At 35.0% G+C, this 26050-nt stretch overlaps 1 protein-coding gene across 7 annotated transcripts in view; it reads right to left on the reverse strand.

The window, feature by feature from the left end:
• LOC137630370 (uncharacterized) overlaps nucleotides 1-26050 on the reverse strand; it is a 103700-nt gene that overhangs the window by 50909 nt on the left and 26741 nt on the right. For all 7 annotated transcript variants that reach the window (XR_011041700.1, XR_011041698.1, XR_011041699.1 and 4 more), the window contains exon 6: nucleotides 17757-17940. Coding sequence is in view for 4 of the 7 variants with exons in the window: in XM_068361800.1 (XP_068217901.1) it covers nucleotides 17757-17940 (184 nt within the window). In the remaining 3 variants the exon portion in view is untranslated. The remainder of the gene's footprint in view (nucleotides 1-17756; nucleotides 17941-26050) is intronic.

A 26050-nucleotide genomic window follows, 5' to 3' on the forward strand; every position in this document is an offset into this window, starting at 1 on the left:
CTGACAACCTCTAAAGAGCCATTGATGCAGACCAGTTTGGAAATAATGGAATGAAAGTCATTCACCATTTCAGACGCAATAAAATCTAGAAAACCCCCAATGGACGAATTGCAACTAAAAACTGTCAATACATGTCAGACGCCCTCATGGACTGACGCCATGAAGGACTTCGAAGGATTCCCTGAGATTGAATAAAACAAAAAAGTATATTCAGCAATAAATATGCCGTAGAAATGGTGCTAGAGGAGCATTTCACTGGGCGACACAGGTTCCTCGCCCAGAAATAGATTTTTCCTTCGTCAAAATCCCTTTTTCATGCAGCAGAACTTCGGGATAAGCATATATTGCTGTGTCATATATAGAACTATAAGATTTTATCAAATCATAAACAGATGAAGGCAAAGACAAAGAAATGCAATGCATTATAAACATCAGAGAATCTCAAACATTTTTTTTTTTATGTAGAACAAGTTCTAAACAACAAAATTTTGGGTTGCAGTCACTGCATAAAATGTGAGGTTGATAGTACTGATGAACATTTACAATACATACAACTACTTCTTGAAGGTATAAAGGGAAGAAACTAATAACCTTGCTTCAGACAATATGAAAATATTCTACTAAATTTCACTTCTTCACAGTTAGGTGTTCTGAGCTCACCCCATCAGAATCTATAGCCCAACAGTTCAAACCATTAAGTATAAAATTTACTCTTCTTCACCTCATTACTTGAGGGTTGTAAGGTCATTTTCATGAATTTTTATCATCAGGAGAGCAAGGATGGAGAGTACCTGGCATACTTCAACGGTAATATTATTAGAAAGAAAGAGAGGCTCCGCTATATTTTAAATATTCATAGCTTTACGCATATGTAAAGGTGCTTGAAACCAATTCAGTATGAATTGACGAATACTGCAACAAGGACAATAGGCAAAACTGAATAATTATCAATTAATTAATATTGATAGTAATTATTCAGTTTTGCCTATTGTTCTAGGGCAATAAGGCAAATATTTGAATACAAGAAAAATTTTGAAAACACCAGTACAGTATAAGAAAAAAGTGCCAATGAATGCTCAGTAAGTCAGAGCATTGCTAGAGGAGCATAGAGAAAACTAGAATATTGAAGTGCAAGTAAAACAGCCAAAAAGGTGGGTGAAACATTAGACTGAAAGTAATTAAAACAGAAAAACACCTGCAAAAAGTCCAGAAGATACCATGAAATACTTTAAAAGTAGGCAAATCAATCATACATCAGTAAAACTATCAGCAAATGGAGGACACCATTTTGGAGACCTAAAAGAAGTCAGCAGAATGACAGAATAATCATGACATGGTCAATAAGAAAGTGGATCCTGAGCAGAGAAGATAAAAAGATAAGCAAAAAGCTATAATCACATCAGAATACTTGAAACCCCAAAATAATGAACCAGTAGAGTAGGTAGAACTTAACATGAAACATGAAGCCTCACTAGGCCACATCAGTTATTACAAATCTACAGGTAAGTGGGCATGCCATCTGAACCCAATCAACATGTTCCAAGCGCATAATTGTGATCAAAAGTACCATTTAATTTAAGCAGATGTAGTTGAACCCAAGCCGTGAAAGCAATTTAAAAAAGTGTTTTCAAGTGTCCCCTTCCACCAACAAAGGAAAAGGAGTCTGTTGGATTAATGTACAGTAATTTTGTCAGCATATAAATTAATTTCTTTTAGGATAGTACTACTCTGAAATTAAATTCATCTGCAAGTGGCTAGCAGAAAATGTCATAAATGAAATACAATGTAATTATATAGAAAAGTTAAAGAAATATCGAGATACAATGAAATTAAAGAAAGGAGAATGTGAAAAGAGCATAACATACAAAAATTATTCATGTTCAAACCTTTTTCAATAATACCTATACACTCCCTACATATCACTTAAAAACACAAAGTATATAGTAATTCCCTCCCCGTAATAAAAGATAAGAAATTTAAATCATATTGATAATACAGGATAACTATTTCCAATTTCTAAAGGAAAAAGACATACAAAAAAAAAAAACTAAGTGGAGACCACAAATCCTAAAAAAAAACATCAGTAAATACAATGGAAGTTATTTTCATTTTACTTCTACAGGAAACTTTAGCTTGATGCAGTCCTAAGAATAAACTGTTTGTAATGTACTTGGGCTTCTTACTAGCAATGACTTGATCTTATAGTAAAATGTATATGTTTTAAAAGATCTCATATTCTGAGTAAACACCTAATAAAAATTTCATGAACTAGTGACTTGGGACTAAAACGCATAGTTTTACAGAGGATTACAGTACTGTATATGAAAGTGATATTTTCAAGACATCTAGTGTTATGTGAAATCCCCTGCAGCTAAATTACTTTACTTAGGTTTCAGCAATTTTAATACAATAATCAATGAAGGTATTAGCATGTGTGTATGCAAAACCGGCAAGGTAACTTAAAAACAAATTCTAATAAAATTTTCTTATTTCTATACTACCTGATGTTCATATTGCTTTCGTATCTAGAAGCTTAGTGTGTCAACGTTACTTCTTAACGTTCAAGATTTTCCTGTTTTCTTTCCTTCTAATAGACAAATGCCTCTATTAAAGAAATGAGACCAGTGTATAACATGTTGCACATGCCGGATAATTTCTTCAGTCTCAAGATCGAAATACTTCTCTACATTCATGACCCCACTAATCAATGTGGAGGAGGGTGGAAATGTTTATGAATATCTGGCATTTATAGAAATAAGACATCTTATTGATAAAATACAGTTTATTTCTATGATGCTCCCCTGATGTTTATATTGCTGACTATCACACTTTAAAGGTGGTGGGTAGCCACTGAAGGAAAAATATAGGACATCTAGTTTCAATTTTATATCCAAGACTTAAGTTTAGTCTAGTCTTTTGGGTACTTAACACCTAATTACTCATTTATAAAAGACAAAAAACGTGACATCAAGAGTGGAGGAGCGCACGTTGTTGTTCCATTTTTACTTATAAACTGCACAAACTATGCGACATGCGCAGCATGCTGTTGTTGCTAAGATACTGGTCTCATTGCTTTACTAAAAGCATTTATGTATTGAAAGGAAAGAAAACAGGAATATTTCTTAATTTAAGAAGTAACGTAGACAATCCAAGATTCCAGACAAAAAAGCAATATGAAAATCATGGGGGTTTATAGAAAGAATAAAATTTTCTTGAAGTAATGTTGTCATACTTGCAATTAAAGGTTTAAAGGCCTCTCATGAATGGCAGAGGCAAGGGACAGTGACATTGCCCTATCAAGCAGGACACTGTCCTAGAGACTGACCTTATATACATATGATCAGAGCCCAAGGCCCCTCTTCCCCCAAGATAGGACAAGGGAGGGCTAGGCAATGGCTGCTGATGACTCAGCAGTTAGACCTATAGGCTCGCCCAAAGGCCCTATCCTTACCTCACAAGGATAGTGAGGTTGCAGACACTAAAGGAACTAACGACTTTGAGCAGGATTCGAACCCCAGTCAGGTGATCACCAGGCAGAGACATTGCCAATAGGTCACAATAACCCTAAATGTTTCAATTATCTCAGAACTAATTATAAATTCTTAAACACACAACTTTAAAAAAATGAGATACTATACGTCATTATTCATAAAGAATTTTTATTTAAAATTATAGAAACTGGAAAACGTAGGTTGGGTTTCAGTAACAAACAGCAGTTAAATAATGGGTTCTTTTAGAAACGACAGGTAGGGAAAGCTATTAAAAGGGAACCGATAAATGGAAGACTGGGAATCGGTAAGATGTGACAATATTAAGGACATTCATATCTTTTTCTATATTAAATGGTTAATATATAATAAAAAATAAAATAAAAACAAAATAAAGAAAATTATATACAAAAGAATGCCCAGAATTTACTTCATTCTTACAATAATACAGTACATTTTTGCTAGCATTAAATATATCCTACAAACTATAGCATTTTCCTCTCTATGAGCTTAAATATTGCTAATTAAGACTATAAAGTAAGCAGAAACTTTTAATTTCAATTCTTATCACTACAATTTTTTTTAAATACAAGGTTCAAGTCATCACAAAATCTATAAAATGTCCTAGAATTGTTTGAATTTTAGCATTTCATTTCTGGTTCAGCTTAAAGGTGAAAGGATATTTAGCTTTTCAGGTTTTTGTGAGCTAACATGGTGCAAGAAGCATTGCAATTCACTAGTGATCTTGTAAAAAGGACTATGGAAAGGAAAAATATGTTCCATATTAACACACCTTAAGTTATAACAACTTCAACCATTTCATGAGATTGATTATTATTTGCAAGACCGTTTTATTACACTTAAATTTATTGATAATTGCATACCGTATAGAATTTTTCATTCCTTCTGTATAGGAGTAAGGTTAGGATATTTCACGTATTATACAGTATAAACTATTAAATCTGTATTGCGTATAAAATATTATATAACTATTGCAGTAACCTAAGATACAAAAATTAGAGTAAGTTTCGCTTTGTTAAGGTATTCTTTTCACTTATGCATTTACCCTCACAACACAACCAGTTAACAAAGATATAAAGGCCTTCTTTAAAGAAAACTTTAGAGTACATCATTATTCCAGATACTAAATCAACAACTGCTATGCTGAGTTTGAGCAAACTAGACTTACATAACATATCCTATCGGTGAAGTCAAGATGAGACCTCTCATTATCAAATAAGTGAGTTATATCTACAAGTTTCTTCTTAATATAATGAGAAAAAAGGTTATGAAAATGTATACATTCCTCTAATAAGACATCTCCCTTCCGTGTTATACTGTATCATTTAATCAGTTTAACAGCACATCTAAAAATCACCTTCCTGAAACTTACAAGATCGAAGACTTAAAAAAAACTTGATTCAATCAAGATATGGATATAAGAAGGCTGTACCACATAGCAATTGCAATCTAATACTTTTACAAATTTTGAGCTAGGTCACCATTGTTTAGTTGCCTGAAAAGGAACCACTAAAATGTCTTGGGACTGAAGATTTCTTTAAAGAGCTAGTTTAAGCTTTCTATCCAAGGATAGGCACATCTAACGTTCATCTTTAATAATCTTTTTTATTTCCAAAGAGTTAGAGATCTGCTCCTACTTATTGTTCAAAGTCTTCTTCCTTGGAGACTGGTTCTGACACAGTACTAGAATTTTAATAATAAAAATCTATTTTTTATATACTAACATGGGATTCATTTGGCTTCCTTATAGTAGTTAGCGAAAATTTTGATGTCTTTTCTAAAAATTTTAAATACCGCATCCTATTTTCTTTCACTTTATCGTCCAGCCATTCTAGTAGCTTATCGTGGTTATATGGTGGTGTATGACAATAAGAGTTCTTGGAAAAGCCAATTAATAATGACCATTTCAATCTACAAAGACTAATGTATACAATAGCCTCTTGATATCTCTATAGTCCATTTCTTTTAGCGATGCATATTTGCACCGACTCGCAGCGGTGTCCTTTTAGCTCGGAAAAGTTTCCGGATCGCTGATTGGTTGGACAAGATAATTCTAACCAATCAGCGATCAGGAAACTTTTTCCGAGCTAAAAGGGCACCGCCGCGAGTCGGCTCGCAGCGGTGTCCTTTTAGCTCGGAAAAGTTTCCGGATCGCTGATTGGTTGGACAAGATAATTCTAACCAATCAGCGATCAGGAAACTTTTTCCGAGCTAAAAGGGCACCGCCGCGAGTCGGTGCAAATATGCATCGCTAAAAGAAATGGACTATAGTCAGTGGGGAGGTGAGGTGAGGTAAGGAGGGTGGACATGACATAAATCCCAAATAAATAAAGACATAATGAATTTTATTACTGTATTAAAATTCCTATTATTTCTATGATCCTCATTATGATTCATCTGACTGAATACCACTCCAGTGGACATGCGACAGTGAAGGAAAAAGATCAATTTAATACCTTAGCTTTAATGCTAACACAGATTAGCTGAGCCTAACCTCAAATAAACATAACCTCAGGGGTAACAACCGAAAGCTATTAGTCTCACGGCAAACTGCAAAAATCATCATCATCTCCTACGCCTATTGAGACAGAAAGGGCATCGGTTAGATTACGCCTATCGTCTCTATCTTGAGATTTCAAATCAATACCTCCCATCATCATCTCCTACTTCATGCTTCCTAGTCCTTGGCCATGTAGGCCTGGTTCTTCAAACTCTTCTAGATTCTTGTGGAGCCCAGTTGAGTTTGGTGAACTAATCTCTCTTAGGGAGTGCAAAGAGCATGCCCAAACCATCTCCATCTCCCCTCACCATGATCTCGTCCACATATATCACTTGAGTAATCTTTCTTATAGTTTCATTTCTAATCCTGTCCTGCCATTTAACTCCCAATACTCTTTTGAAGACTTTGTTCTCAAATCTACAAAATCTGTTGGATATTGTATCATTACAAAAGTCAAGATTATAAAAACTTAATACTAATCACCCATGAGTGTCTAAAAATTACTACAACCTTAAAGGAACGTAATTGAAACCAATTACTCCCAATTACAACATTTAATACTTCACACTAGATCTTTAATATAGCCACCAAAGCCCTCAACACTAACTAGAACATCCCTTGCAGCTATCACCACATCCAATGCCTAATAATTCATATTGGAAAACCAGGCCTCTTTTAAATGTACTTGGTGGAAAGAATTTTTGCATAACACCGAGTCCCTCACCTGACCTGAATCCAATTCTCCGTGAGACTTGTATATACATCCACGATATTGACCACTTTCTTCATGTTGCCTTCCAATGAAGGGGCCCAAAGAACACCATAGCTCGTAAATCTATAAATTTTCATCCCTAAATACTTCCCTTTATAAAAAATCTGGCATAAAAAGTACAGTTCCTAAAGAAAGAGGACAAGTAAGGACAACATCTCATGTTGATCTGAAGTCCCATAAAACTACCTGTTGGGTCACCAGTAACTATTATCTTGTCCTCCCTAGTCATAGCTTAATTGGAGAGGAAGCTTGCATGCTGATAGTGTATGCATATGGTAAGTCTATAAGACATTGTGTAACAGTGCAATGACTTATTACCTAGCCAAGGCTAATCAGGTATAAACATCGGAATAACTCAAAACAAAAACAAATAGGACACCTAAATTTATAACTACCTAAAAAGCAAATGTCAACCTCCAATTCTTTCTAACCTAAAATGCAAACTCATAAATACATGTACTGCATTTAGAAAATTTCTACCCTTCCTAGTACTATCTCAGGCAATACGAAAGCTAAACACTGACTTTAGTCAAATGGTGAAAAATGTGGCGGAGAGGTGATACATATATGATCATTAGTGCTGTTAATCAAAATATCCATCAGCTACCTTAGTCAAACATAGAATGATAGTTGATATTAGACTAGGGGATTTCATAACAGAATATTCACCATGGAGAATACCTAAAGCTCTCTCTTAACGAAGGACTATCTCTCAGCTAACTGGTCAATGTGAGATAATGCATAAATAAAAATAGAAAGGTTTGTCCATATATAGCCACACAACTTTATACAGATTTTAATCTAATAAATTAAAATATTGAAAACAATAACATTATAACAAACAATCGAAAAAACTTTGACAAATAAATGGTTCTCCTCTCCTAAGTAAACATTCCTTGCGTGAAAGCAAATTCCTACTTCTAAAGGTGATGAAAGCCAAAGCCATTCTTTTTAGCACAAAGTCCCAAGTTGTCCCTTTTGAGGTATAGTGAATATATTAATGGTACCAATAAATAGTGTACCACTATAAAAAGAAAGCCACTATACACAGCAAGATTTAGAAATAAATCACGGGTTAAAAATCCTCCCTCAAAGTATTATCTATGTACATTGTACAACCAAGAGACAAGTTTACTCTAGCGCTATAAATCTCACAATACAGATAATTGCATAACCTAACAGGTAAATTTAATAACAAAATGTGGTGCTCTGATTGGATGGTTTCTTAAGTTTGCTTCCCATTTCAGTAATCTGCAGCTTTTAGTCATGACAACATATGCACTTCCATTTTAGACTATTGCTTTATCATAATCGTGTATAATCACTGCAATAATTCACACTAAGTACGTACAGTAAATTACAAGTAACCACCCAGAGCTAAAATTCTTCGTGAATTTTTTTTTGTTTTGAAATTAGGCTAAAATTCAAAAGAAGGCGAAGCAAGGAATTTTTAGTTAGTGGCAAGAGGGTTTTTAACGTGTCATTTCTTTTGTATCTTGATTCCAAGATCGTGAGATTTTTAATGTGTCACTACAAGTAATTAAGTAAGTGGTAAACCGCTTACCATGACCAACCAAATGATGCCTTCCTTGAAGATTGTGGCTTCTGGTTGTTTAATATGAAAAATGAATATCATAATTCAAACATGACTATGAGCAATGCACCCTTTAAATAATTGAAATATTCTAGATAAAATCCTACAAAAAGTATTATGCCTCTACTGTACTACTGTACTATCTTATCCAAAGGGTGACATCCAACTATGAATATTCACAAGATAGGTTTAAATATAACCTATTCTTTTTGAGTGCCTACAATTATATCTAACATTTAAATTCTTTCTAGACATGTTTATCCATTAATAAACATCAAAACATTGTTGAAAAACATCTCAATAAGCAGAATCTAAATATTTGGATCAACTAGCAAAGCAGATACAGTACTGATATTTCTATAACTATATCGATAATAATGTTTCCATAAAGACCCACTGAGTTTTCGGCAAAGAGATATCACACTTAGCAGTGAAATATTCAATACATAGGGTAAATGCAAAAATGCTTTCCTTCAAAAATTGTTTTAATTTAAAGAAAATAATCACTAGACATTAGAACTAATTTACTTAATGACTGTTTGGATATTGAGACAATCTAGAAAATTAGCATTACAGTAACTATTAGTGTACAGTACTGTACTCTAAAGACTAGTCTATTTATCCTATGCTATACTGTATTACTTTTCACTTTTCAACATCTAAATAAAATAATATCGTTAATTAATATAGAATGGATATAATCTACACATGAATTTTAAATCTATGAAGAACTACCGTTCAATATTCCCATACATATAAGAAAATCTAACACAGTACCCCGATACTGTAGTGGACAAAACATTGCAAAACTCTAAATTAAATACAGTCCTCTGACTAGGGGACTCACTACACCTATCTCTTAGTGAAAAAGCTACTAAGGTATCTTAAAACCCAACATTTGATAATTCTTCTCTCATTGCTAGTCTTACTCAGTCTCCCTTTAAGCCTATGTCTTCCCAGTGTTTTCTGTTAGTAAAATTTAAAGTTTCGGAGCCTTTGTAGTTGGATGGGACAGAATGGGTCAGTAATTAAAATGAGGGTAAATATTTACTATAGTACAATATTACGCATGAAGGAAGTAAGAAGTGTTCCTGGTGTATTTATAGGTATTTAGAGCTATGCTGATGAAAATAATAAGGGAAACCCCTGTTTTTCAAATGTTAAGACACTTTAAAATTCCAAAAGTTATGATTGAAAAACCCCATTTTAAAAGGAAAACAAACACAAGAACACCATCTAACCTAAGGTTCCATACCTAACCTAGGAGATGTATTGTTACCTACATAGCCCCCTGCAACCCCTACCAAGAATGCTGTATCCTTAGCTTACCAAAAGACTAAGTCTCAACCTTGTGTATGCTTTCCAGATGACTTCATCCTGGCAAGATAACACTAAATAATATTTTGTAAATCGTAAAACTAGCTTCATAATATAGCATTTCAGAGATAAACAATATTTTTTCCATAAAGAAAATTTATTTCACATGTAATAAGTTTAAGCCTCTCCCAACCAACTACAGTACATATCCCTTTACATTTTACCTATCCTACCCTAGATGACACCACTAATACTTCGAAAATACCATCCTAACTACCCATATACAGAATTCCAAAATCAAACATTTTCATTTCATATAATTCACTACCTAAAATCTTCATTTCTTAATATGAATAAAAATATGGTTTTCATGAAGCAAAATTTCATGTTTAACTGATGTTTAGTAATCCTCTTTGCAAAAATTTGACAAAATCTTTCAATCATTCGCTAAACCAATTGAAAGTGTCTAACTTACGATGCACTGCCCCAAACACCTTCCTCCAATATTTCTGTAAATGTTTAGATTCTATCTAATTGCTTTATAACTGTTGTTTACAGTAATGCACAGCATTCACTTCTTACATCATTTCTAGAGTTCATTCAATGCATTCATTTAGGTCAAGAGTTAATAACAGTAGTTTTTTAGTCTTCTTCCTCTTGCTCTGTCAACTCATCCCACCCTTACCTCTTTGTCTCACCTTGAACCCTTCCACTCCCTTCTATTCCTCTTCAATCTTTAGATTTGACTGAACCTCTCAACTACCAGTACATAATCTGCATGCCTATGAAAAGGAATAAAACCATTCCACTATTTTAATTTCAAAATATTATACCTCAAAATTGAGTAGCTCCAGTCAGTATGGCTTGATTTACAGCTACTGTAGAACTACTGTATACAGTATTACATTTTCTATGTTATCCACAGTATAAGAAATCTTTATACTGTATTGGTTCTTGATCAATGTCAGTTGGATCTTCAGATAATTTCAAATGAACTTTTGATTCATAATGAATGATGAAATACTATACCTGATTTTTTTATTTACTGACTTCTTTCTCTCTCTCTCTCTCTCTCTGTTTTTCCTGCTACACTAGGGATTAGAGGCATTTATAATCACTGATTTCTCTTTTTCAATCTGCATTAATCACCTGACCCATATAATAATTTAGCCTGTCTTTCACAGAAGGTCATTCAATAGTCTTTACACTCCTGTATTGGCCAATGATATTTCTTTCCATTCTTTGTGAATGCAATGTACAGTATCTCCATTTAGAAAACCATACCTACTTTCCCCATGAAAAAGGCTGGCTTAAGATGTAAAGTAGCTCGCATTTACTTTGAATGTGAATTCACATTACTAGTCGGCAAAATATTTTACCCAAAAGCTTTTGATTTCTGTCAGAATTATGCCAAATTCTTTGAATATTTGTGGTTCATTATCATAAGTCTGCCATGACATTCTACAAACATATTTCAATCGCCTCCATTGAAAGCAATTAATGACTATTTCACACCGTACCCCACCTTTCCTACTATGAATGAATTTACCTAAACCTCTTGAGAAAGATAGTTACCAAACCACGGATCTCTGTTTGTACTGTTGCCTCCAAAGATTATCACTAGGGAACTGATTAATAAGTGATCACTGATCAATTAATTTACTATCATTATCATTTGAATCCTACATATAAAAATGTCTCAAAATGGAAATTTAGAAAAAAAAAACAGTAAGATTTTACTAAGAAAAAATTCAGTTGTTGTTGCCCATCAATTCACTACTAGATATGCAATAGAACTGCTGCACACATACTCTAACCTCTGTCTTGACTTAACTATAAATGTCATGTGGCCAACAGAACTATAGGAGCAGCAATGACACTATTGAAGGCATGGGTGCGCTAATTTTCAGGTGAAGTATCATAATAACTACTGGTATACTAAATTTCAGACTAAAAATTAAGAAAACAGGATGATGGTCATCATCTATACAATAATACCCTTTTAATCCACTTTTTCTACATCTGCTTTATCCCTTGAACTGCGCTTTCTTACAGCAAAATGGTATAGTACAAATTCAACTATAAAAAATTCCTACTATAATCCAACATTCTGGAGCAGAAGCAAAAATACAAATTTAATAGCCTGTATTAAGTCAGACATATCTGTATCGATTGTATGGTCCCTGTTGTTGCAAGGGTTAAGGAATGGGAAAAGGCTAACAGTCCTATGGCTTTGGTATAGAGGTAATGGTTAATGATTTGGGTATAGGGAGGTAAACTGTAAACCAATTTGTACTGATCACATGGTTTTTCTAATTTTTATAAGTGTACAATCTGACCTTTAGCTTATGTTCCAAGTAAAATTAATCTTGTCCAGAAAAATTAAATAATCAATACTCATACTAAATAATGAAAGCCCAGTTATTTTGCCTGCCACTTTACTCTTTATTCAAGGAAATGATTTGATACATCTTAACCATATGACTAACGGTGAGAAGAAAAAACAATTGATTTCACACGCTGTTATAAGAATGTTGCTTGGTTATGTTATGAGATTGGGCAAGGAGCACTTACTCACTCAGTTACAGATGAGGTGGAAATAGATGTGGCCTAAAAATGATCAGTCAGACCCAGAAAACCCAAAAAGTAAGGAAGACAATAATCTAGATAAAGGGTACAAGATAAATGAGAGTAATGAAAACTTGTTCATTAATGACTGATCCATACATGAACAATTCTAAAAGAAAATGAAAATCTGATCCAGTAAAAGCTTGGATTAATAGGCTAAAAACTGTCTATCGTCTATGACTTTGAATAGTGGTGAATGATTTATAAGATGCTACCTTGATAGACTTGAACGAATTATAAGATGTTACCTTTATTGATTGGCTTCTAAATAAGTGAGTTACTTTCCTACGTTTTTCATTACCCTTCATGTAATGCCCAATTAAAAGGGCAACAAGGTGGTTCACTCATTCTGATTTGTATGGATTAATTTGTAGATATTCAAAAAAATCATTTCAGTATACTGTATATTCTGAGTCCCTCAGTATAAACATGAGCTAAGATTATTTCTATAAACCTCACCTGCATTCATATTTCCTTCCTGAAGCTGGTTAAATGCTGAAGTTCACCCTCAAATCTAACAATTCCCCATTTTCTTTCACTGCAACAGTGTTGCTCCGATGGTGTGGGATATCGAGATTATGAGGTGATGTATGGCAACGAGAGTGCTTGGCTATCATATCACCTTGTTTCAGTCTTCTCATCGTTTTTGCTTTAAACACATATGAATTTTCAAGCCACTAATCAAATCTGGACTAGTATGCTTTTCCTATATTCTCAATGATTCCGGGGATGATAAGCCAGTTCAGAATATCTGCAAACAATAAGATGACTCTGATGACTCCCTTTTGTCCTCAGAGGAGTGCTTTCAGATCTGTGGTCTCAGTTGATGGAGTGTCTGAGGAGATTACCTTACAGGATCAATCTTCTTATACAACCAGTTTTGAGGTCAGTTCACCCAAACCCCCATGCACATTTAATGGCATGGAAACTGTCTATCTTATTCTCAGAGAAAAAGGTTTTTCAGGTGCTCTAGATCGTCTATTAAGTAACCCAACAATAAGTCGTTAATTGGTTTGAAGAGAGTCGAAATCGGTTAATTTTCCCTCTATAAATGTACTGAACATGAAAAGGAATTACACCCTGCTATCATTTTATGAAAACCAGATACTTACATCAATAAGGTTTCAAGTGGAGTACAGTATCGTACAGCAAAGTACCCAATTGGCATTGTATGACTCAAAATTGACATTACATCTGATGGGATTAACCTACATAACTTGGATTTTATTTCTGTAATAATAATTAAAGGGCGAGTGACATAAAGTTGAAAATGATGTACAGTATGTATGCAATGTTGTGTCCCGAAGATTGTGAGAGCATTCAGATAGGTCTTGAGGGCAACACCCTTTATTCAGACCAAAAGTACAAGAGCTCTGCTTCGTACAAGACCATGTGCCGGTAACAACCGTGTGAACATCTGTATCATATACTGGTCAGAGCTGGGAACAATCTTGGTTTGTACTACTTCTGCTGGTATGTACTGTCCTCATGTACATGGAGACAGATCATTGGTGACACGCAGCTATGTTGATTGAACATCTTAGACGTGGTATTTTTTAATTTATTGGGTCCTTTAACTGCCCAGACAGTACTACATAGGATCCCTCTCTCTGGTTACAACTCATTTTTCCTTTGCCTACACATACATTGAATTGTCTGGCCTATTCATCCACATTCTCCTTTGTCCTCATACACCTGAAAACACTGAGATTACTAAACAATTCTTCTTACTGCACTGTAATTGTTCAGTGGCTACTTTCCCCTTGGTAAGGGTAGAAGAGACACTACTTTAGCTATGGTAAGCAGCTCTTCTAGGAAAAGGACACTCCAAAATCAAACCATCGTTCTCTAGTCTTGGGTGGTGGCATTGCCTTTTGTACCATTGTCTTCCACTGCCTTGGGTTAGAGTTCAATGCTTGAGGGTACACTCAGGCATACTATTCTATCTTATTTGAAGGTTTTATAGTATATATATTAAAGATCTAATTTAATGTTGTAACTGTTCTTGAAATATTCTATTTTGATTGTTTATTACTTCTATTGAAGTTTATTTACTTCCTTGTTTTCTTTCCTTACTGAGATAATTTTACTTGTTGGAGTCCTTGGGCTTATAGCATCTTGCTTTTCCAACTAGGGTTGTAGGTTAGCTTGTAATAATAATAATAATAATAAAGTTACAGTGCTTGGTTGAGGGAACTACATTCGGAACAAGGCCAAGCACAGGTGCAAAAAGCAAGCATACTGATGTTTGTTACTGAAGGGACAACTCTCGGCACACACCACTTCCCTTTTTCTCCTGAACCAGAGCTTGTGCAGAGAGGGGAAAGAGGGCAGATCCTAACATTCCTACTTGCAGTGCGGGTGTTTGTTCTCGTCAGAAAAAGGGCACAGATAGATGATGTGTCAGCACCAGTACCAATACGAACACTGGGGGAGAGGAATGTTCCTGGTATGTAACCATTCACCTCATGAATGAGTAAAAAATATACAGACTCTTTCAGTGCTGCACTATTTCTCCTACTAGTGAAGAACAGTAGAAGTCAGGTGTATAAGAGGCTTACTGATTGGTCCACTTGGACTTTCTTAAATACTGTATGTTTTTTGTTACCTGTCTAGAAGACCTCAAGAACACTCTGAAGAAGGAAAATGAAGAGGACTGATGAAGGAGCAAATGCTAGGTCTCCTGGGAGAAAGAGTATGTACCACAGGGAGCTATTTACCGAAAAAACTTTGTGTTGTATATGATTCCGGTACTTAACACTCCCACTGGTTGGTGCTTATCCTCCTAGCATAGGCTAAAGTGGGGAGAGGTTGATCAGACAATACTGCGACCGATAGACTTTCACGATGACATTGTCTTCTAGGAAGAAGTATTTGTATGATTAGGTGTAGTGTCTAATTACTGATGTCCTAACACTTGGATGCCATTGCATGTAAGTCCCCAGAGCGTGTTGGTTCCAGTTACATGTGAAAGTCAGTTAGCTGAAGGCAAGTGAGGATTACATCTGACTAGATGATATGCCTACACCATCACGCTCCTTGTTGACGTCATCACTCGTAAAAATATTGTTCATGAAGATCGATGAGATATTTACAAAGAGGATACTTCAGGTGCGTGTAGATTCCCAATGTGAGTGAGTGCATACATGCATGGTTCAAAATGCAAGCTTGTAAAAGAGGAAAATAGGCAGGAAGGTTCCAGACCAACCACGAGGAGACCTTGCGAGTATTCATGGGCTTGGAGCACGAAGGGTTGGTCAGCAGGGAGAAAATATATGGTCTGCTGATGTCATCACACCCATGTTTGTTGACCGTGGAAACAGAGCATGTGAATCTCAGGAGCTCATGAAAGGTAGCACATTACGAGCCAGTCCGGGTTGCAACTTAGTGTATGAGGTGCGTACTTATATTTGTGAAGCATGAGCATGTAGATCATCACAAGTGCAAGTAGTAGGTAAGACATTCTGAGGAAGTACTCGTTGAGACCTTATATATAGACTTGTAATCTTTATACATGTTTTTTTTTTACCCTAGTAGGATAGGAAGAAGAAACAGAACAGTTGAAGATGATTATTCAGGAAGAAGGAAGAAAGGGTGGCGCCCTTTGTCACAGATGGCAGTGTGAAAGCTTAGTTTTGTACGAGATGAGTGTAATGTACTGTCTTATAGAGAAGCGGTAGGAGTCCCGGGTATGCAGCTCTTATTGATCGGTCTTCGCGGTCTTCTTTGAAGATAGGTAGCACCAAATTCTCTCACAAAGATGATCTGAAGAGATGGAAGACCTCGACGTTCAATTTCTCAAGGGTCATACAGGCCAACGAAAACACTCATGGGGGGAAAGATCTAAGAAGAAACAGCACAACCAGATGGTACTGTACAACCTTAGCGCCTTTTTCCAATGGAGCACAACAATTAGGATTTCATTGTCATAGTTGCAAGGCCAAACTCACAAGGGAATCAACAGCTAACAGGACTGCTGTCTATCAGGAACAAGAATTTGAATATCGGCAGGTTACATAGATAACTGTCGCACAGCTAGTTATCATAAAATAACAGCTAATTCCCTCTTCCTTAATCTCCCGCTCACGCGATGATCTGTCAATAGATTATCTAAAATAAAAGCAAAAGATTTAAACAGCCAGTTGAGGGCACTGGAAGTATGTCTGCACCTGCACTATCCGGCAGCTGAAGAAAGTAACTACTCAATGTGCTGGCAAGGGGGTGGGGCTTCTCTGTCAACCATCATTAACTAGCGACACCTTGTAACTAACAGACGAGCTCCAGCTATGCTGAATACATACTCCTTTTAAAGGACAAGGGTTAATGTATAAGTAGGAATAGATATGGTTCTACCATTGTTAGAAACGAGTAAATTGATAAGAATTCTTCTTACATTCCTATATACCGACATTGCATTTTACACCCCATAGATATTTATTTTGTATTAAAAGTAGACTCACAAGTTATTTATGTGAGACTAACTAGCCAACAATTGCTACCGTTATACTTTTTAAAATTAAGTGAATCTCAGATACTTGGAGTAGGTTCTTATTCTACGGAGTTAGGTTCCCTATTTCTTTCCATGACTTGGTATATAACCTCCAATGAGTGTGGGATTCAACAATATGAAAGTCAGGAAGGTTCATAAAAATAAATGGAATTTTACTAATAAAATCTAATTGTAAATCTATTCTCACCTGGCATCCATAACATGCCTCTACCAATCTCTGACTAGTGAAGTCAAGAGGCTGTTAAACATGGTTCATCTATAGCAGTGAAAGAAATGGAAATTTTTATATTTTAGGGTAGATATCAGCATTTAACAAGCTCCAAGAAGGAAACAATATGAACACCAGATGAGTAAGTATAGAAATATTAGATTTTGTTATTAAAGTACAGGTTTTTAATGTGTCTATTACTTAACTATGTATATGACTCATAAATCATTTTAAATTTCTATTGCTCAACTATATATCTAACTTGTAAATTCTTTTAAATAACACAGTTGCTTTGCAAAACATGAGTTAATCTGTCAGCTCCCAATGTTATACTACTGTAAAACCATTTTTAATACTAAAGCTATCAAGTTCAAATACTGTATGTGTATGAAAGATTAGATGAAGGAAAGAAAAGTAAATTTAACGATATGACAGCCTGAACTAATCTAAGTGTAATATAGTAAATGCATAACACCTAAAATACAAGAATAGAAGATGGGACGAAAAGAACTGCATGAGACAACCGAGTTCTGTATTGTGTAAGATTCTGCAAGGAAATTGTAATTCACATAAATCAGTCTACTAATATACTTTATCCAGTAGAGTGACCTACAATCCCATATACCTGTAAATACTAACATACGATTCTTGAGACTACCTACTACAGTGCCAGTGCAAAGAGAATAAGAATCTAACAAACATGAAATTAATTTCCCACCTGGCTGTGTCCTGAGTTCGAGGGGAGCGCCTACGCTGAACAGCTTCATCAGAATCTTGATAATAATCAGTAACATCAGCTGACCGAGTTTTGTTAGAACGTATACCACGATTTACAGACGACCCACGAGACCTGTAGGCAGCATCACTTTCTGCACGAACACGTGTTTCAGCATCATATGGTCCTGAAATATTGATTGTGTATTTACCGTTTATGAAATGGTGAATTATCTATTTCATACTGTAAAATTGAAACTTTGGTCAATGTTTTATTCATAGTTCAACAGGTTTAAAACTTATTATAATATATGCATTATATCTTTATTCAAATCTGCACACCATGGTTTTAAAATGGGATATAATGGAACAAAATTCAGCATGCAACAAGTAGTTTCTCACAAGGAAAAATAAAAACCTACAATTTTTATAAGGTGCAAGACCATGTCGTTGCATAAGATGCAACAAAGAAACCCAAAATACCTTAAATTCAAAGTTAATAACTAAGATTTGCAGTTATAAAACACACCAGCAAAAAGCACACTCCACAAGCTTTTTTAATGAGCATTATCATCTCGAACAACCGAGTATATAGCCAAACGTATCCAAATCCAAAACTTCTATGAAACACACACACAGCTTGGCACAAAATCCTACTTACTTTTCTGCTATAATTCATCCAGTCTCAAGACTTGATTACTTTTTCTCATTTCTTTACAAGACCAGCTATTTGGTGAAGAATGTCCCTGCATACATTCAAATACAGTGACGAAAGAAAAGAGAAAGTGGCATGCAAGTTTATTGAAAAAAAGTAAAAGGCCTAAAAATATTGCTAGTGAATTTCAGTCAAATTTTGTAAGGTAACAAACATTTCACATAAATATTACATGATACTGTAATGGCAACTAGAAATTACTGGAAATTTATTAACCCTTTTACCCCCGGGGGTATTTGGAAATTTCCAACCCTTAACCCCCAGGGGGTTATTTTTTTCCCCAGCACATTTTGCAGTAAATTTCTTTTAAATTGCTCTAACAGCCTTAACTTTTGTCATAGAGAGGTCAGGTTGGTCTCATTCTCTTGGAAAATGCCTGAATTTTCTCAAAAAATTATCAAAAATATGAAAAAAAAAAATTTTATAGCATTTTTCTGCAAGGACGTACCGGTACGTCCATGGGGGTAAAGGGATGGCTTTTGTGAAACGTACCAGTACGTCCTTTGGGGGTGAAAGGGTTAAAATTTTAGATAACTGAGAGCAAAACAAATACTGATGCCCTCGAACCTGAAAATAGTATAAAGTAGCAAATAAAAAAGCAAAGTCAGTTATTGAAGCATACCATTTTTTTCTATAAATTCAGCCTCTTATTTGACAAAGAACTTGGAATTTTATTTGATTTAATATCTGATAAATAATGACTTGTATTTCAACCTCAATTTTTACAATGAATAACTTTAATGATGGAAATTTTTTCTAATATGATCTTTATATGGACACAAATGAATTTTCAACACTGTAATAAATAATAATGCGAGACTTACAATACTACTCATACAACTCAAAAATAATTCTCAATCCAGTGTCAAAACCATATAGCACCGAGTTACAGCTAATTAGATTAAATTAAAATTTTGGTTAATACACTGACCAAAACTTGTGTTTAACCAATACAAATCCCATCACATAACCTTTATTTCAAGATCATTTTGATAACTAATGCAATTCCAAATCAGTTTCAGTATTTTACCTAAATAAAAACTCTTATTTCACTTAACCCTTTTACCCCCAGGCTATTTGGAAATTTCCAACCCTTAACCCCCAGGAGCTTATTTTTTTCCCAACACATTTTGCAGTATATCTTTTTTAAATTGCTCTAAGTCTTAATTTTTGTCATAGAGAGGTCAGGTTGGACTCATTCTCTTGGAAAATGCATGAATTTTCTCAAAAAATTATCAATATGAAAAAAATATTTTTTTTTAGCATTTTTTTTCAAGGACGTACCGGTACGTCCATGGGGGTAAAGGGATGGCTTTTGTGAAACGTACCAGTACGTCCTTTGGAGGTAAAAGGGTTAATTTGACAAAAAGACCTGATGAAGATATCTGGTATTTCCTCAGCCTAACAAAATCTAATTGATGGACAAATTAAGAAAGTAGAGATCAAATAATCAATGACCTTGCTAGGAGGTAGTTGTCATTTTCTGTCCTTGAGATAGCATCATTTTATTTTTGTCCTTGGGACCATAGCTTCCACTGACTCTTTGTGTACAGTAATACCCCTACAGGTACAGAGTATCTAATTACCAGATTCATGGCCTTGTGCTTTTTCTGTGAGGTATAGGAGGTTGGGTTCTCTCAAACATTAAAATGGAGAGATGAAAAATTGGGGAACCATCAGTTTAAAAGATTCATGTAGGGGCTGAAATCTTCCACAAAAAAATTATCCTGGAGATGGAAAAGGTTCATGAGGATTTCTTAAAATGCCCAATATTGCCTATTAGCTCATGCAACTTGTTGAAAATATTGAAACAAACATAAACTCTGAGAGAGGTAGATGGAATCATTCTGAAAATTCCTTCAAAATCACTTGTTTCTAAATTTTTTTCCATGATCCCCCAAATAGAATACAGTACTGTGATAAAAGTCTTTCATATATACCAAGCTGCCTATCCATGGACAGAGGAATATTGAGAACTATTGACAGGGCTGTACATACACAGGATCCTTCCAAATGGAGGAGGTTGCAGGTGGACCTGATTTGGGTCTTGAGAAGGTCGAAATGACCTTCTTCCCCACACATCTGGCATGCATAGCTGCACCTAAAGGTTTGTCAGCAAAAGCTGTAAAAAGAGCCAGGGTCTTTGAAGGAGACTGTGCAATAGATCAGTAGTACTTCAATGCATTTTTTCACTTCTCCACGTGACTCCTCAACAAGAGTGACTTATAGCTCTTCACTGAAGCGTTCCAAAGTGTCAGTGCTACCTCTAGACAAACTAGTTTGTGATGTTAGTTCCTGGACTTTTAGAAAATGAATAACAAGAGGTTCAATCATTGGTTTATCCACCTAGCATCACATCATAGGTCAGCATAAAAGGTTCAAAATATACCATCTTCCAATTACATGGATTTCTACCCTCCCACTGTAGTCTTGCTCAATCTTGTGCAATATACACTACCTCATTAAGAACTGTCTGAAGACTCAAAACATAAGAGGATGTTCACCTCCTTGATAAGGAGTCCAATACCTATCCAATCTTTACTTATTGGCCTCCTTGGTGCAAAATAACGCTGGATAAACATTGCTTATACTCATTCACTCAATGATAGCTTTAACTAAGCATTGTTCACAGAGTTGTCAAAATGTTAATATTGTATGCTGCAGATTGGGAATGGGGGTATTAAACTATCCTTATGGGTGTAACAACACCGCATCATGAAACTGGGTGTCCTATCTCCCATAGCCTCAGCATGTTGAAACAATATCAAATATTACAGTTCTCTTTCTTTTTTGAGCCTACATTTACACTCATTCTCAGAGAAACAAATACTCCCCATACTATACCAAAATTGTAATCAAACAGTTAACAACAACGTCAAGAGCATACGTTAGTTTTTTTAACAAAGTTGTTGGAAAGCTGCTGGTGTTTGGGAAACAATATCACTGTCCTTAACATTGTGCACTAATAAGCACAAGTGAAAGCACAAAGGAATAAAATGACAAAGCACAATGTTAAAGCACTAAGCACGAGGGAGAGCACAACGGACCATGTGGTAACCACGTGGTAAACGAGACACAAAGGGTCGCACTGAGATAAGAGGAGCATCGAGATGATATCACGACGCGACCAGAGAACTTACTGGAGATCAGGACCCAAGCTCAAATGTGGCCTACCTCGGGTTTGCCCTTAGGGCACGTATCCTTCCGCTAGGCCTACCATTACAGAAAACGGGAGTAGGGTAAACTACACAAAACTCTGGTCATTTAAGATGAGGTTCCAGGTAACTCCTAAGAAAGTGGTTCGAGGTAAGTCGCTGTGTTGGAACAAATTATGAGCATGTCACTCTTGGTGAACTGTGTCTGTTAAGTGTCTCTCAGGTTCCCTGATGAAATATCTGTGCCCTGTTGGACCATACAAATATAAGTGTCTCTGGATCCCTTGTCATTTTTCTACATTCAGAAAATTTGGATGGGTGTTTGCCTTAGGGCATTGAATGATATCTACGTCTTAATGAGATCAGGTAACAAGGCTCAGGACTTCTTTATCAGATGTGTGTCCAATGTTCTTTTTTCCCATCTAATTAATTTCTGTGCAATGGAATTCTCTCTCCAATGTCAGAGTATCATCCTTTATTCACTTGTTACTACTTTATTGAGCCTGTAAACTTAACTGAATACATTGTAATTCAGTCTTTATAATGTCCAACAGAACCAAAACTTTCCAAGCAACTCATATTTGGCAATCTACTAGAAAAAGGGGACATGAAGAAAAATGGTTAATCAACATCAATATTTTAAAATCCTTTAAAATATCTTTTCTGAAGATTCCATATAGTCATTGGTAAAGGATATCTAAGAATGGGTAGGGAAAACATCTGGATTTCAGTGAACCAGTTCGAGAGGGAAAAAAACCGAACCTTCCAGCATGAGTGCAAACAAGAACTGGAATACCGTGATCCTAAATTAGACAACTTCTCAAAGTGAGTTACTTACCATGATTAGTTAGTCATTGTGCTTATGAAAAAGAAAGTCCATTTACTCCCACAAATAAAAATTGATAAAGCCTTTTTAAAATTGTATGCATTCATGATAATAAAAATAAAAGATTAGAAAGAGAGTTAGTAGGCTATCTGCATATCTGGACAAAATGAAGTACAAACAGTACATACATATATCAAGGCACTTCCCCCAATTTTGGGGGGTAGCCGACATCAACCAAATGAAACAAAAAAGGGAACATCTCCTTTCTATGTTCCTCCCAGCCTGACAAGGGACTCAACCGAGTTCGGCTGGTACTGCTATGAAGTACATAGTATAATGTTGGTTTTATCCCAAACAAGTACTGTACAGGCCTCTAATTCTTAGAGCCAACACCATCACAGATGCATTTTTGGTAGATGCGATCATTTCATAGCAACTATTGTATTGGTGCCCATAGATCCACAGTCTCGAGTTTGATGACTGTTAATAAGAACCATTCAATCATGAAGAGATGGCAAAGATACATGCAGACCACAAGAAGAAATATTCAATAGAATCATTCATTTGGTTTAGGAGCTATTCTCAAGAAATAAATATTCATAGAAAAGAAGCCATAAGATTTCTTACTTCAAATGATGACAATTTTATTCTCAGTAAATACATCAGTCCAATAAAAAAAAGTATTAAATTAAGAAAATGTTTATACTATACACTGCATGAAGAGAAAGAAAATAGTACGGTATTGTATATGCAACTAACTTTCGTTGAAGTGTATCCTAATCTATGCATTATCATAAATAAGAACTTTCTGCAGTGAGTTACAATGGAGTCAAATGATACAGTACAACAGAAAGTGTGTGTACACCATTCTAAAATATTGTACTATACTGACAAATAAGCTCATTAGAAACACTTAAGGAATCAAAGAAAAACTAAAAGATATGGTCCTAGAAAACTAAACAAGCTGAAAAATAGGTGTATTTGTATATAAATTTGTAATTAATTTACATACCAAAGCTGAAGTCCCCCATTACTGAAAAAGGATATTTTCTGATTAAATCTTATCAATACCCAATAAACTGTCTGATCGAGAGATGAAAAACCAATTTACAATGAAGTATGAAGTGGAGGAACTGGGGTGAAGCTTCAGTTATATTTACATACAATAGAGTGGTAAGAAGAGAAATCCAGTTAGGTTGAATAAAAATGAAATGGGATGAGTGTCAAGAGGAAAATGCAACGCAAATTCATCAGTAGTAGTTATGAAGAGTTCACTAGCAATCACTATGATTATTGGAAACATACAGAATTATGAAAAAGAAATTAACCCCTTCGCTACGATGACGTCAAAACATGTCCTGTACTACACATGTTGACATACTGGATATGTCATTTACAAATATAAATAAACTATATAGGAGTTAAGAGGCCACAAACAAAGAAACATACATAATATATTCTATAAAATGATGAGATGGATAATGATTCTTGGGTTACAGCTGGAGGACTGTTTAGAATACAAATTAAAGCTGAGCTGAAGTTACAGCAGAGTTTGTGGCAAATAAACCTCAATGCTGTGGCAGCTGACATTACCCAAGAAAATAATACAATAATAAAGAATGGTAAAACAAAATTGCATTACAGCTGCAGTGCTAATGTTGAAAAAATGCAATGAAATTAAAGCTATGTGCTACCTAATGGTTTTGTCAAAGTGAAATCATGAGTATTGCACTTTCACGAGGATAATTAGTGAAGTGCATTGACTTGAAGAGATATTAGTTAAATACTTATAAAACACCAGATGAATTTAAAAGTAACTAAATTCTTCAACAAGAAAGTGCTTTGTCAAACCGTCAAAACAGTATAAGGAAAAAAAAGCTATCAACTTACAAAACTTTGAATGTGACAAAACTGAATATACAAGACAAGCATTTTCATCTTTTTCCTTTATAGTATATTAATGATGAAATGGTAAAGACTAAGCCCTATAACAACTAAAGACCACTACTAAAAAATTTCAAGGTTATGCTGTTTTTATCTCTATATTTTAGTAAATACAAAACTTAAAATATTCTAATCAACGTTTAGACTGGGAAATCTTACTGAATGCAAGATTTACTGCAACTATCCTGGAGTACAATTCTTGTAAAGTCCAGAAGATACAAAAAATGAAAATAAAGCCTATACCACCTCAACCAAGTTTAGTTAATTTGCTTTGACTTATTGATAGTTTTACAAATTTTTCTTTTTATGAATACAAGCTATACAATTACTTTTTGATTTATACACCCTCTACATACATGGTTGATTTTTTTGTAAGAAAGGCAATCTTTCAAGGATTTCTCATGTGTGTTAGCATAACTGTTGCCTAAGACTACCAAGTAGTTCTTTTAAAGGTAACTCAAGAAGCAGAAGAGGAAAGGGGTAGTACAATGTCCTAGAGACATACCATACATGCTTATGATCAGCACCCAAGCCCATGTCCTCCAACGACAGGACCAATGAAGACCATCCCTAGCTCACAGGAATGGTGAGGTTGTGAACGATAGTGAAAACTTAACTGCAAAAAGAGAGAGAGAGAGAGAGAGAGAGAGAGAGAGAGAGAGAGAGAGAGAGAGAGAGAGAGAGCGAGCTTTTATAACTCAAATGTTGTTCCTTGAGATCTTTTGTGTAATGGTTCGCAAGAGTATTACAGAAGTAAATTCTTTTGTGTAATGGTTCGCAAAAGTATTACAGAAGTAAATATTTTCAATATGAACCACACTTTCTGGTATCAATAATAATGAAAATGTTGTGTGTGTTCCAGACTAGCTGAAATTAAAGCTACAACTCACCTAATATTTACCTCAAGAAAAGAAGCAGAGGGAGATAATAACTGGATGATTCCTTGTAGCAAGCTCTTAAAAATCTGCCTCGATTTTATGAAACTAGTCAACCTGATGAATTGGTGGCAAATTTCACCATTAACAGTATGATCAGCCAGTCCACATTAAGGTTTATAATTTGCGATACCTAGGTTCTTAATAAGGGTCTCAATAGTGCAAGTAAATTTTCTGCTTCAAACACCCGAGTCACTTCCACCAGCTTTATAAGCTTTCAATTTGTAGCGTATAACATTGGCTTTATATTGGAACTACAACTACAGACTAAAATCCTTTTGCACATGCTATTTTGCTTACCCACAAAGCATCTTGTTTTTTCCAGTGCCAAGTAGATTGTTTTCAAAACAAAAAGAGCAACTGATTGTATCTAAAAACCTATTACTAAGATACTGAAGCGAAATTCTTAATTAGGTGCAATTATAGCTAACACTGAAAATGCCCCAAACTCACCCAAAATACAGAATAATGAAAGATGAATCCCCAACTGTAGGGCTTTAGTCAAGTAGTAATAGTTTGACTACAATACAATTAAAAATATTAACACATTCAGAGCTAGAAGCGTTTAGTTTACTCTTAAAAAAGTTATCCTATAATAACAAACATATTGGGTATCCACTATCTTATTTTGGTAGATAACAGCTAACTATGATTGCTTTGACCTTTTTCCTCTCATTGGTCAACCTACAGATAACTTATTACTGCAGAACAGTAACAAGAATT

This window comes from Palaemon carinicauda, chromosome 38, assembly GCF_036898095.1.
Source record: "Palaemon carinicauda isolate YSFRI2023 chromosome 38, ASM3689809v2, whole genome shotgun sequence".
NCBI classification, from domain to species: Eukaryota; Metazoa; Arthropoda; class Malacostraca; order Decapoda; family Palaemonidae; genus Palaemon; species Palaemon carinicauda.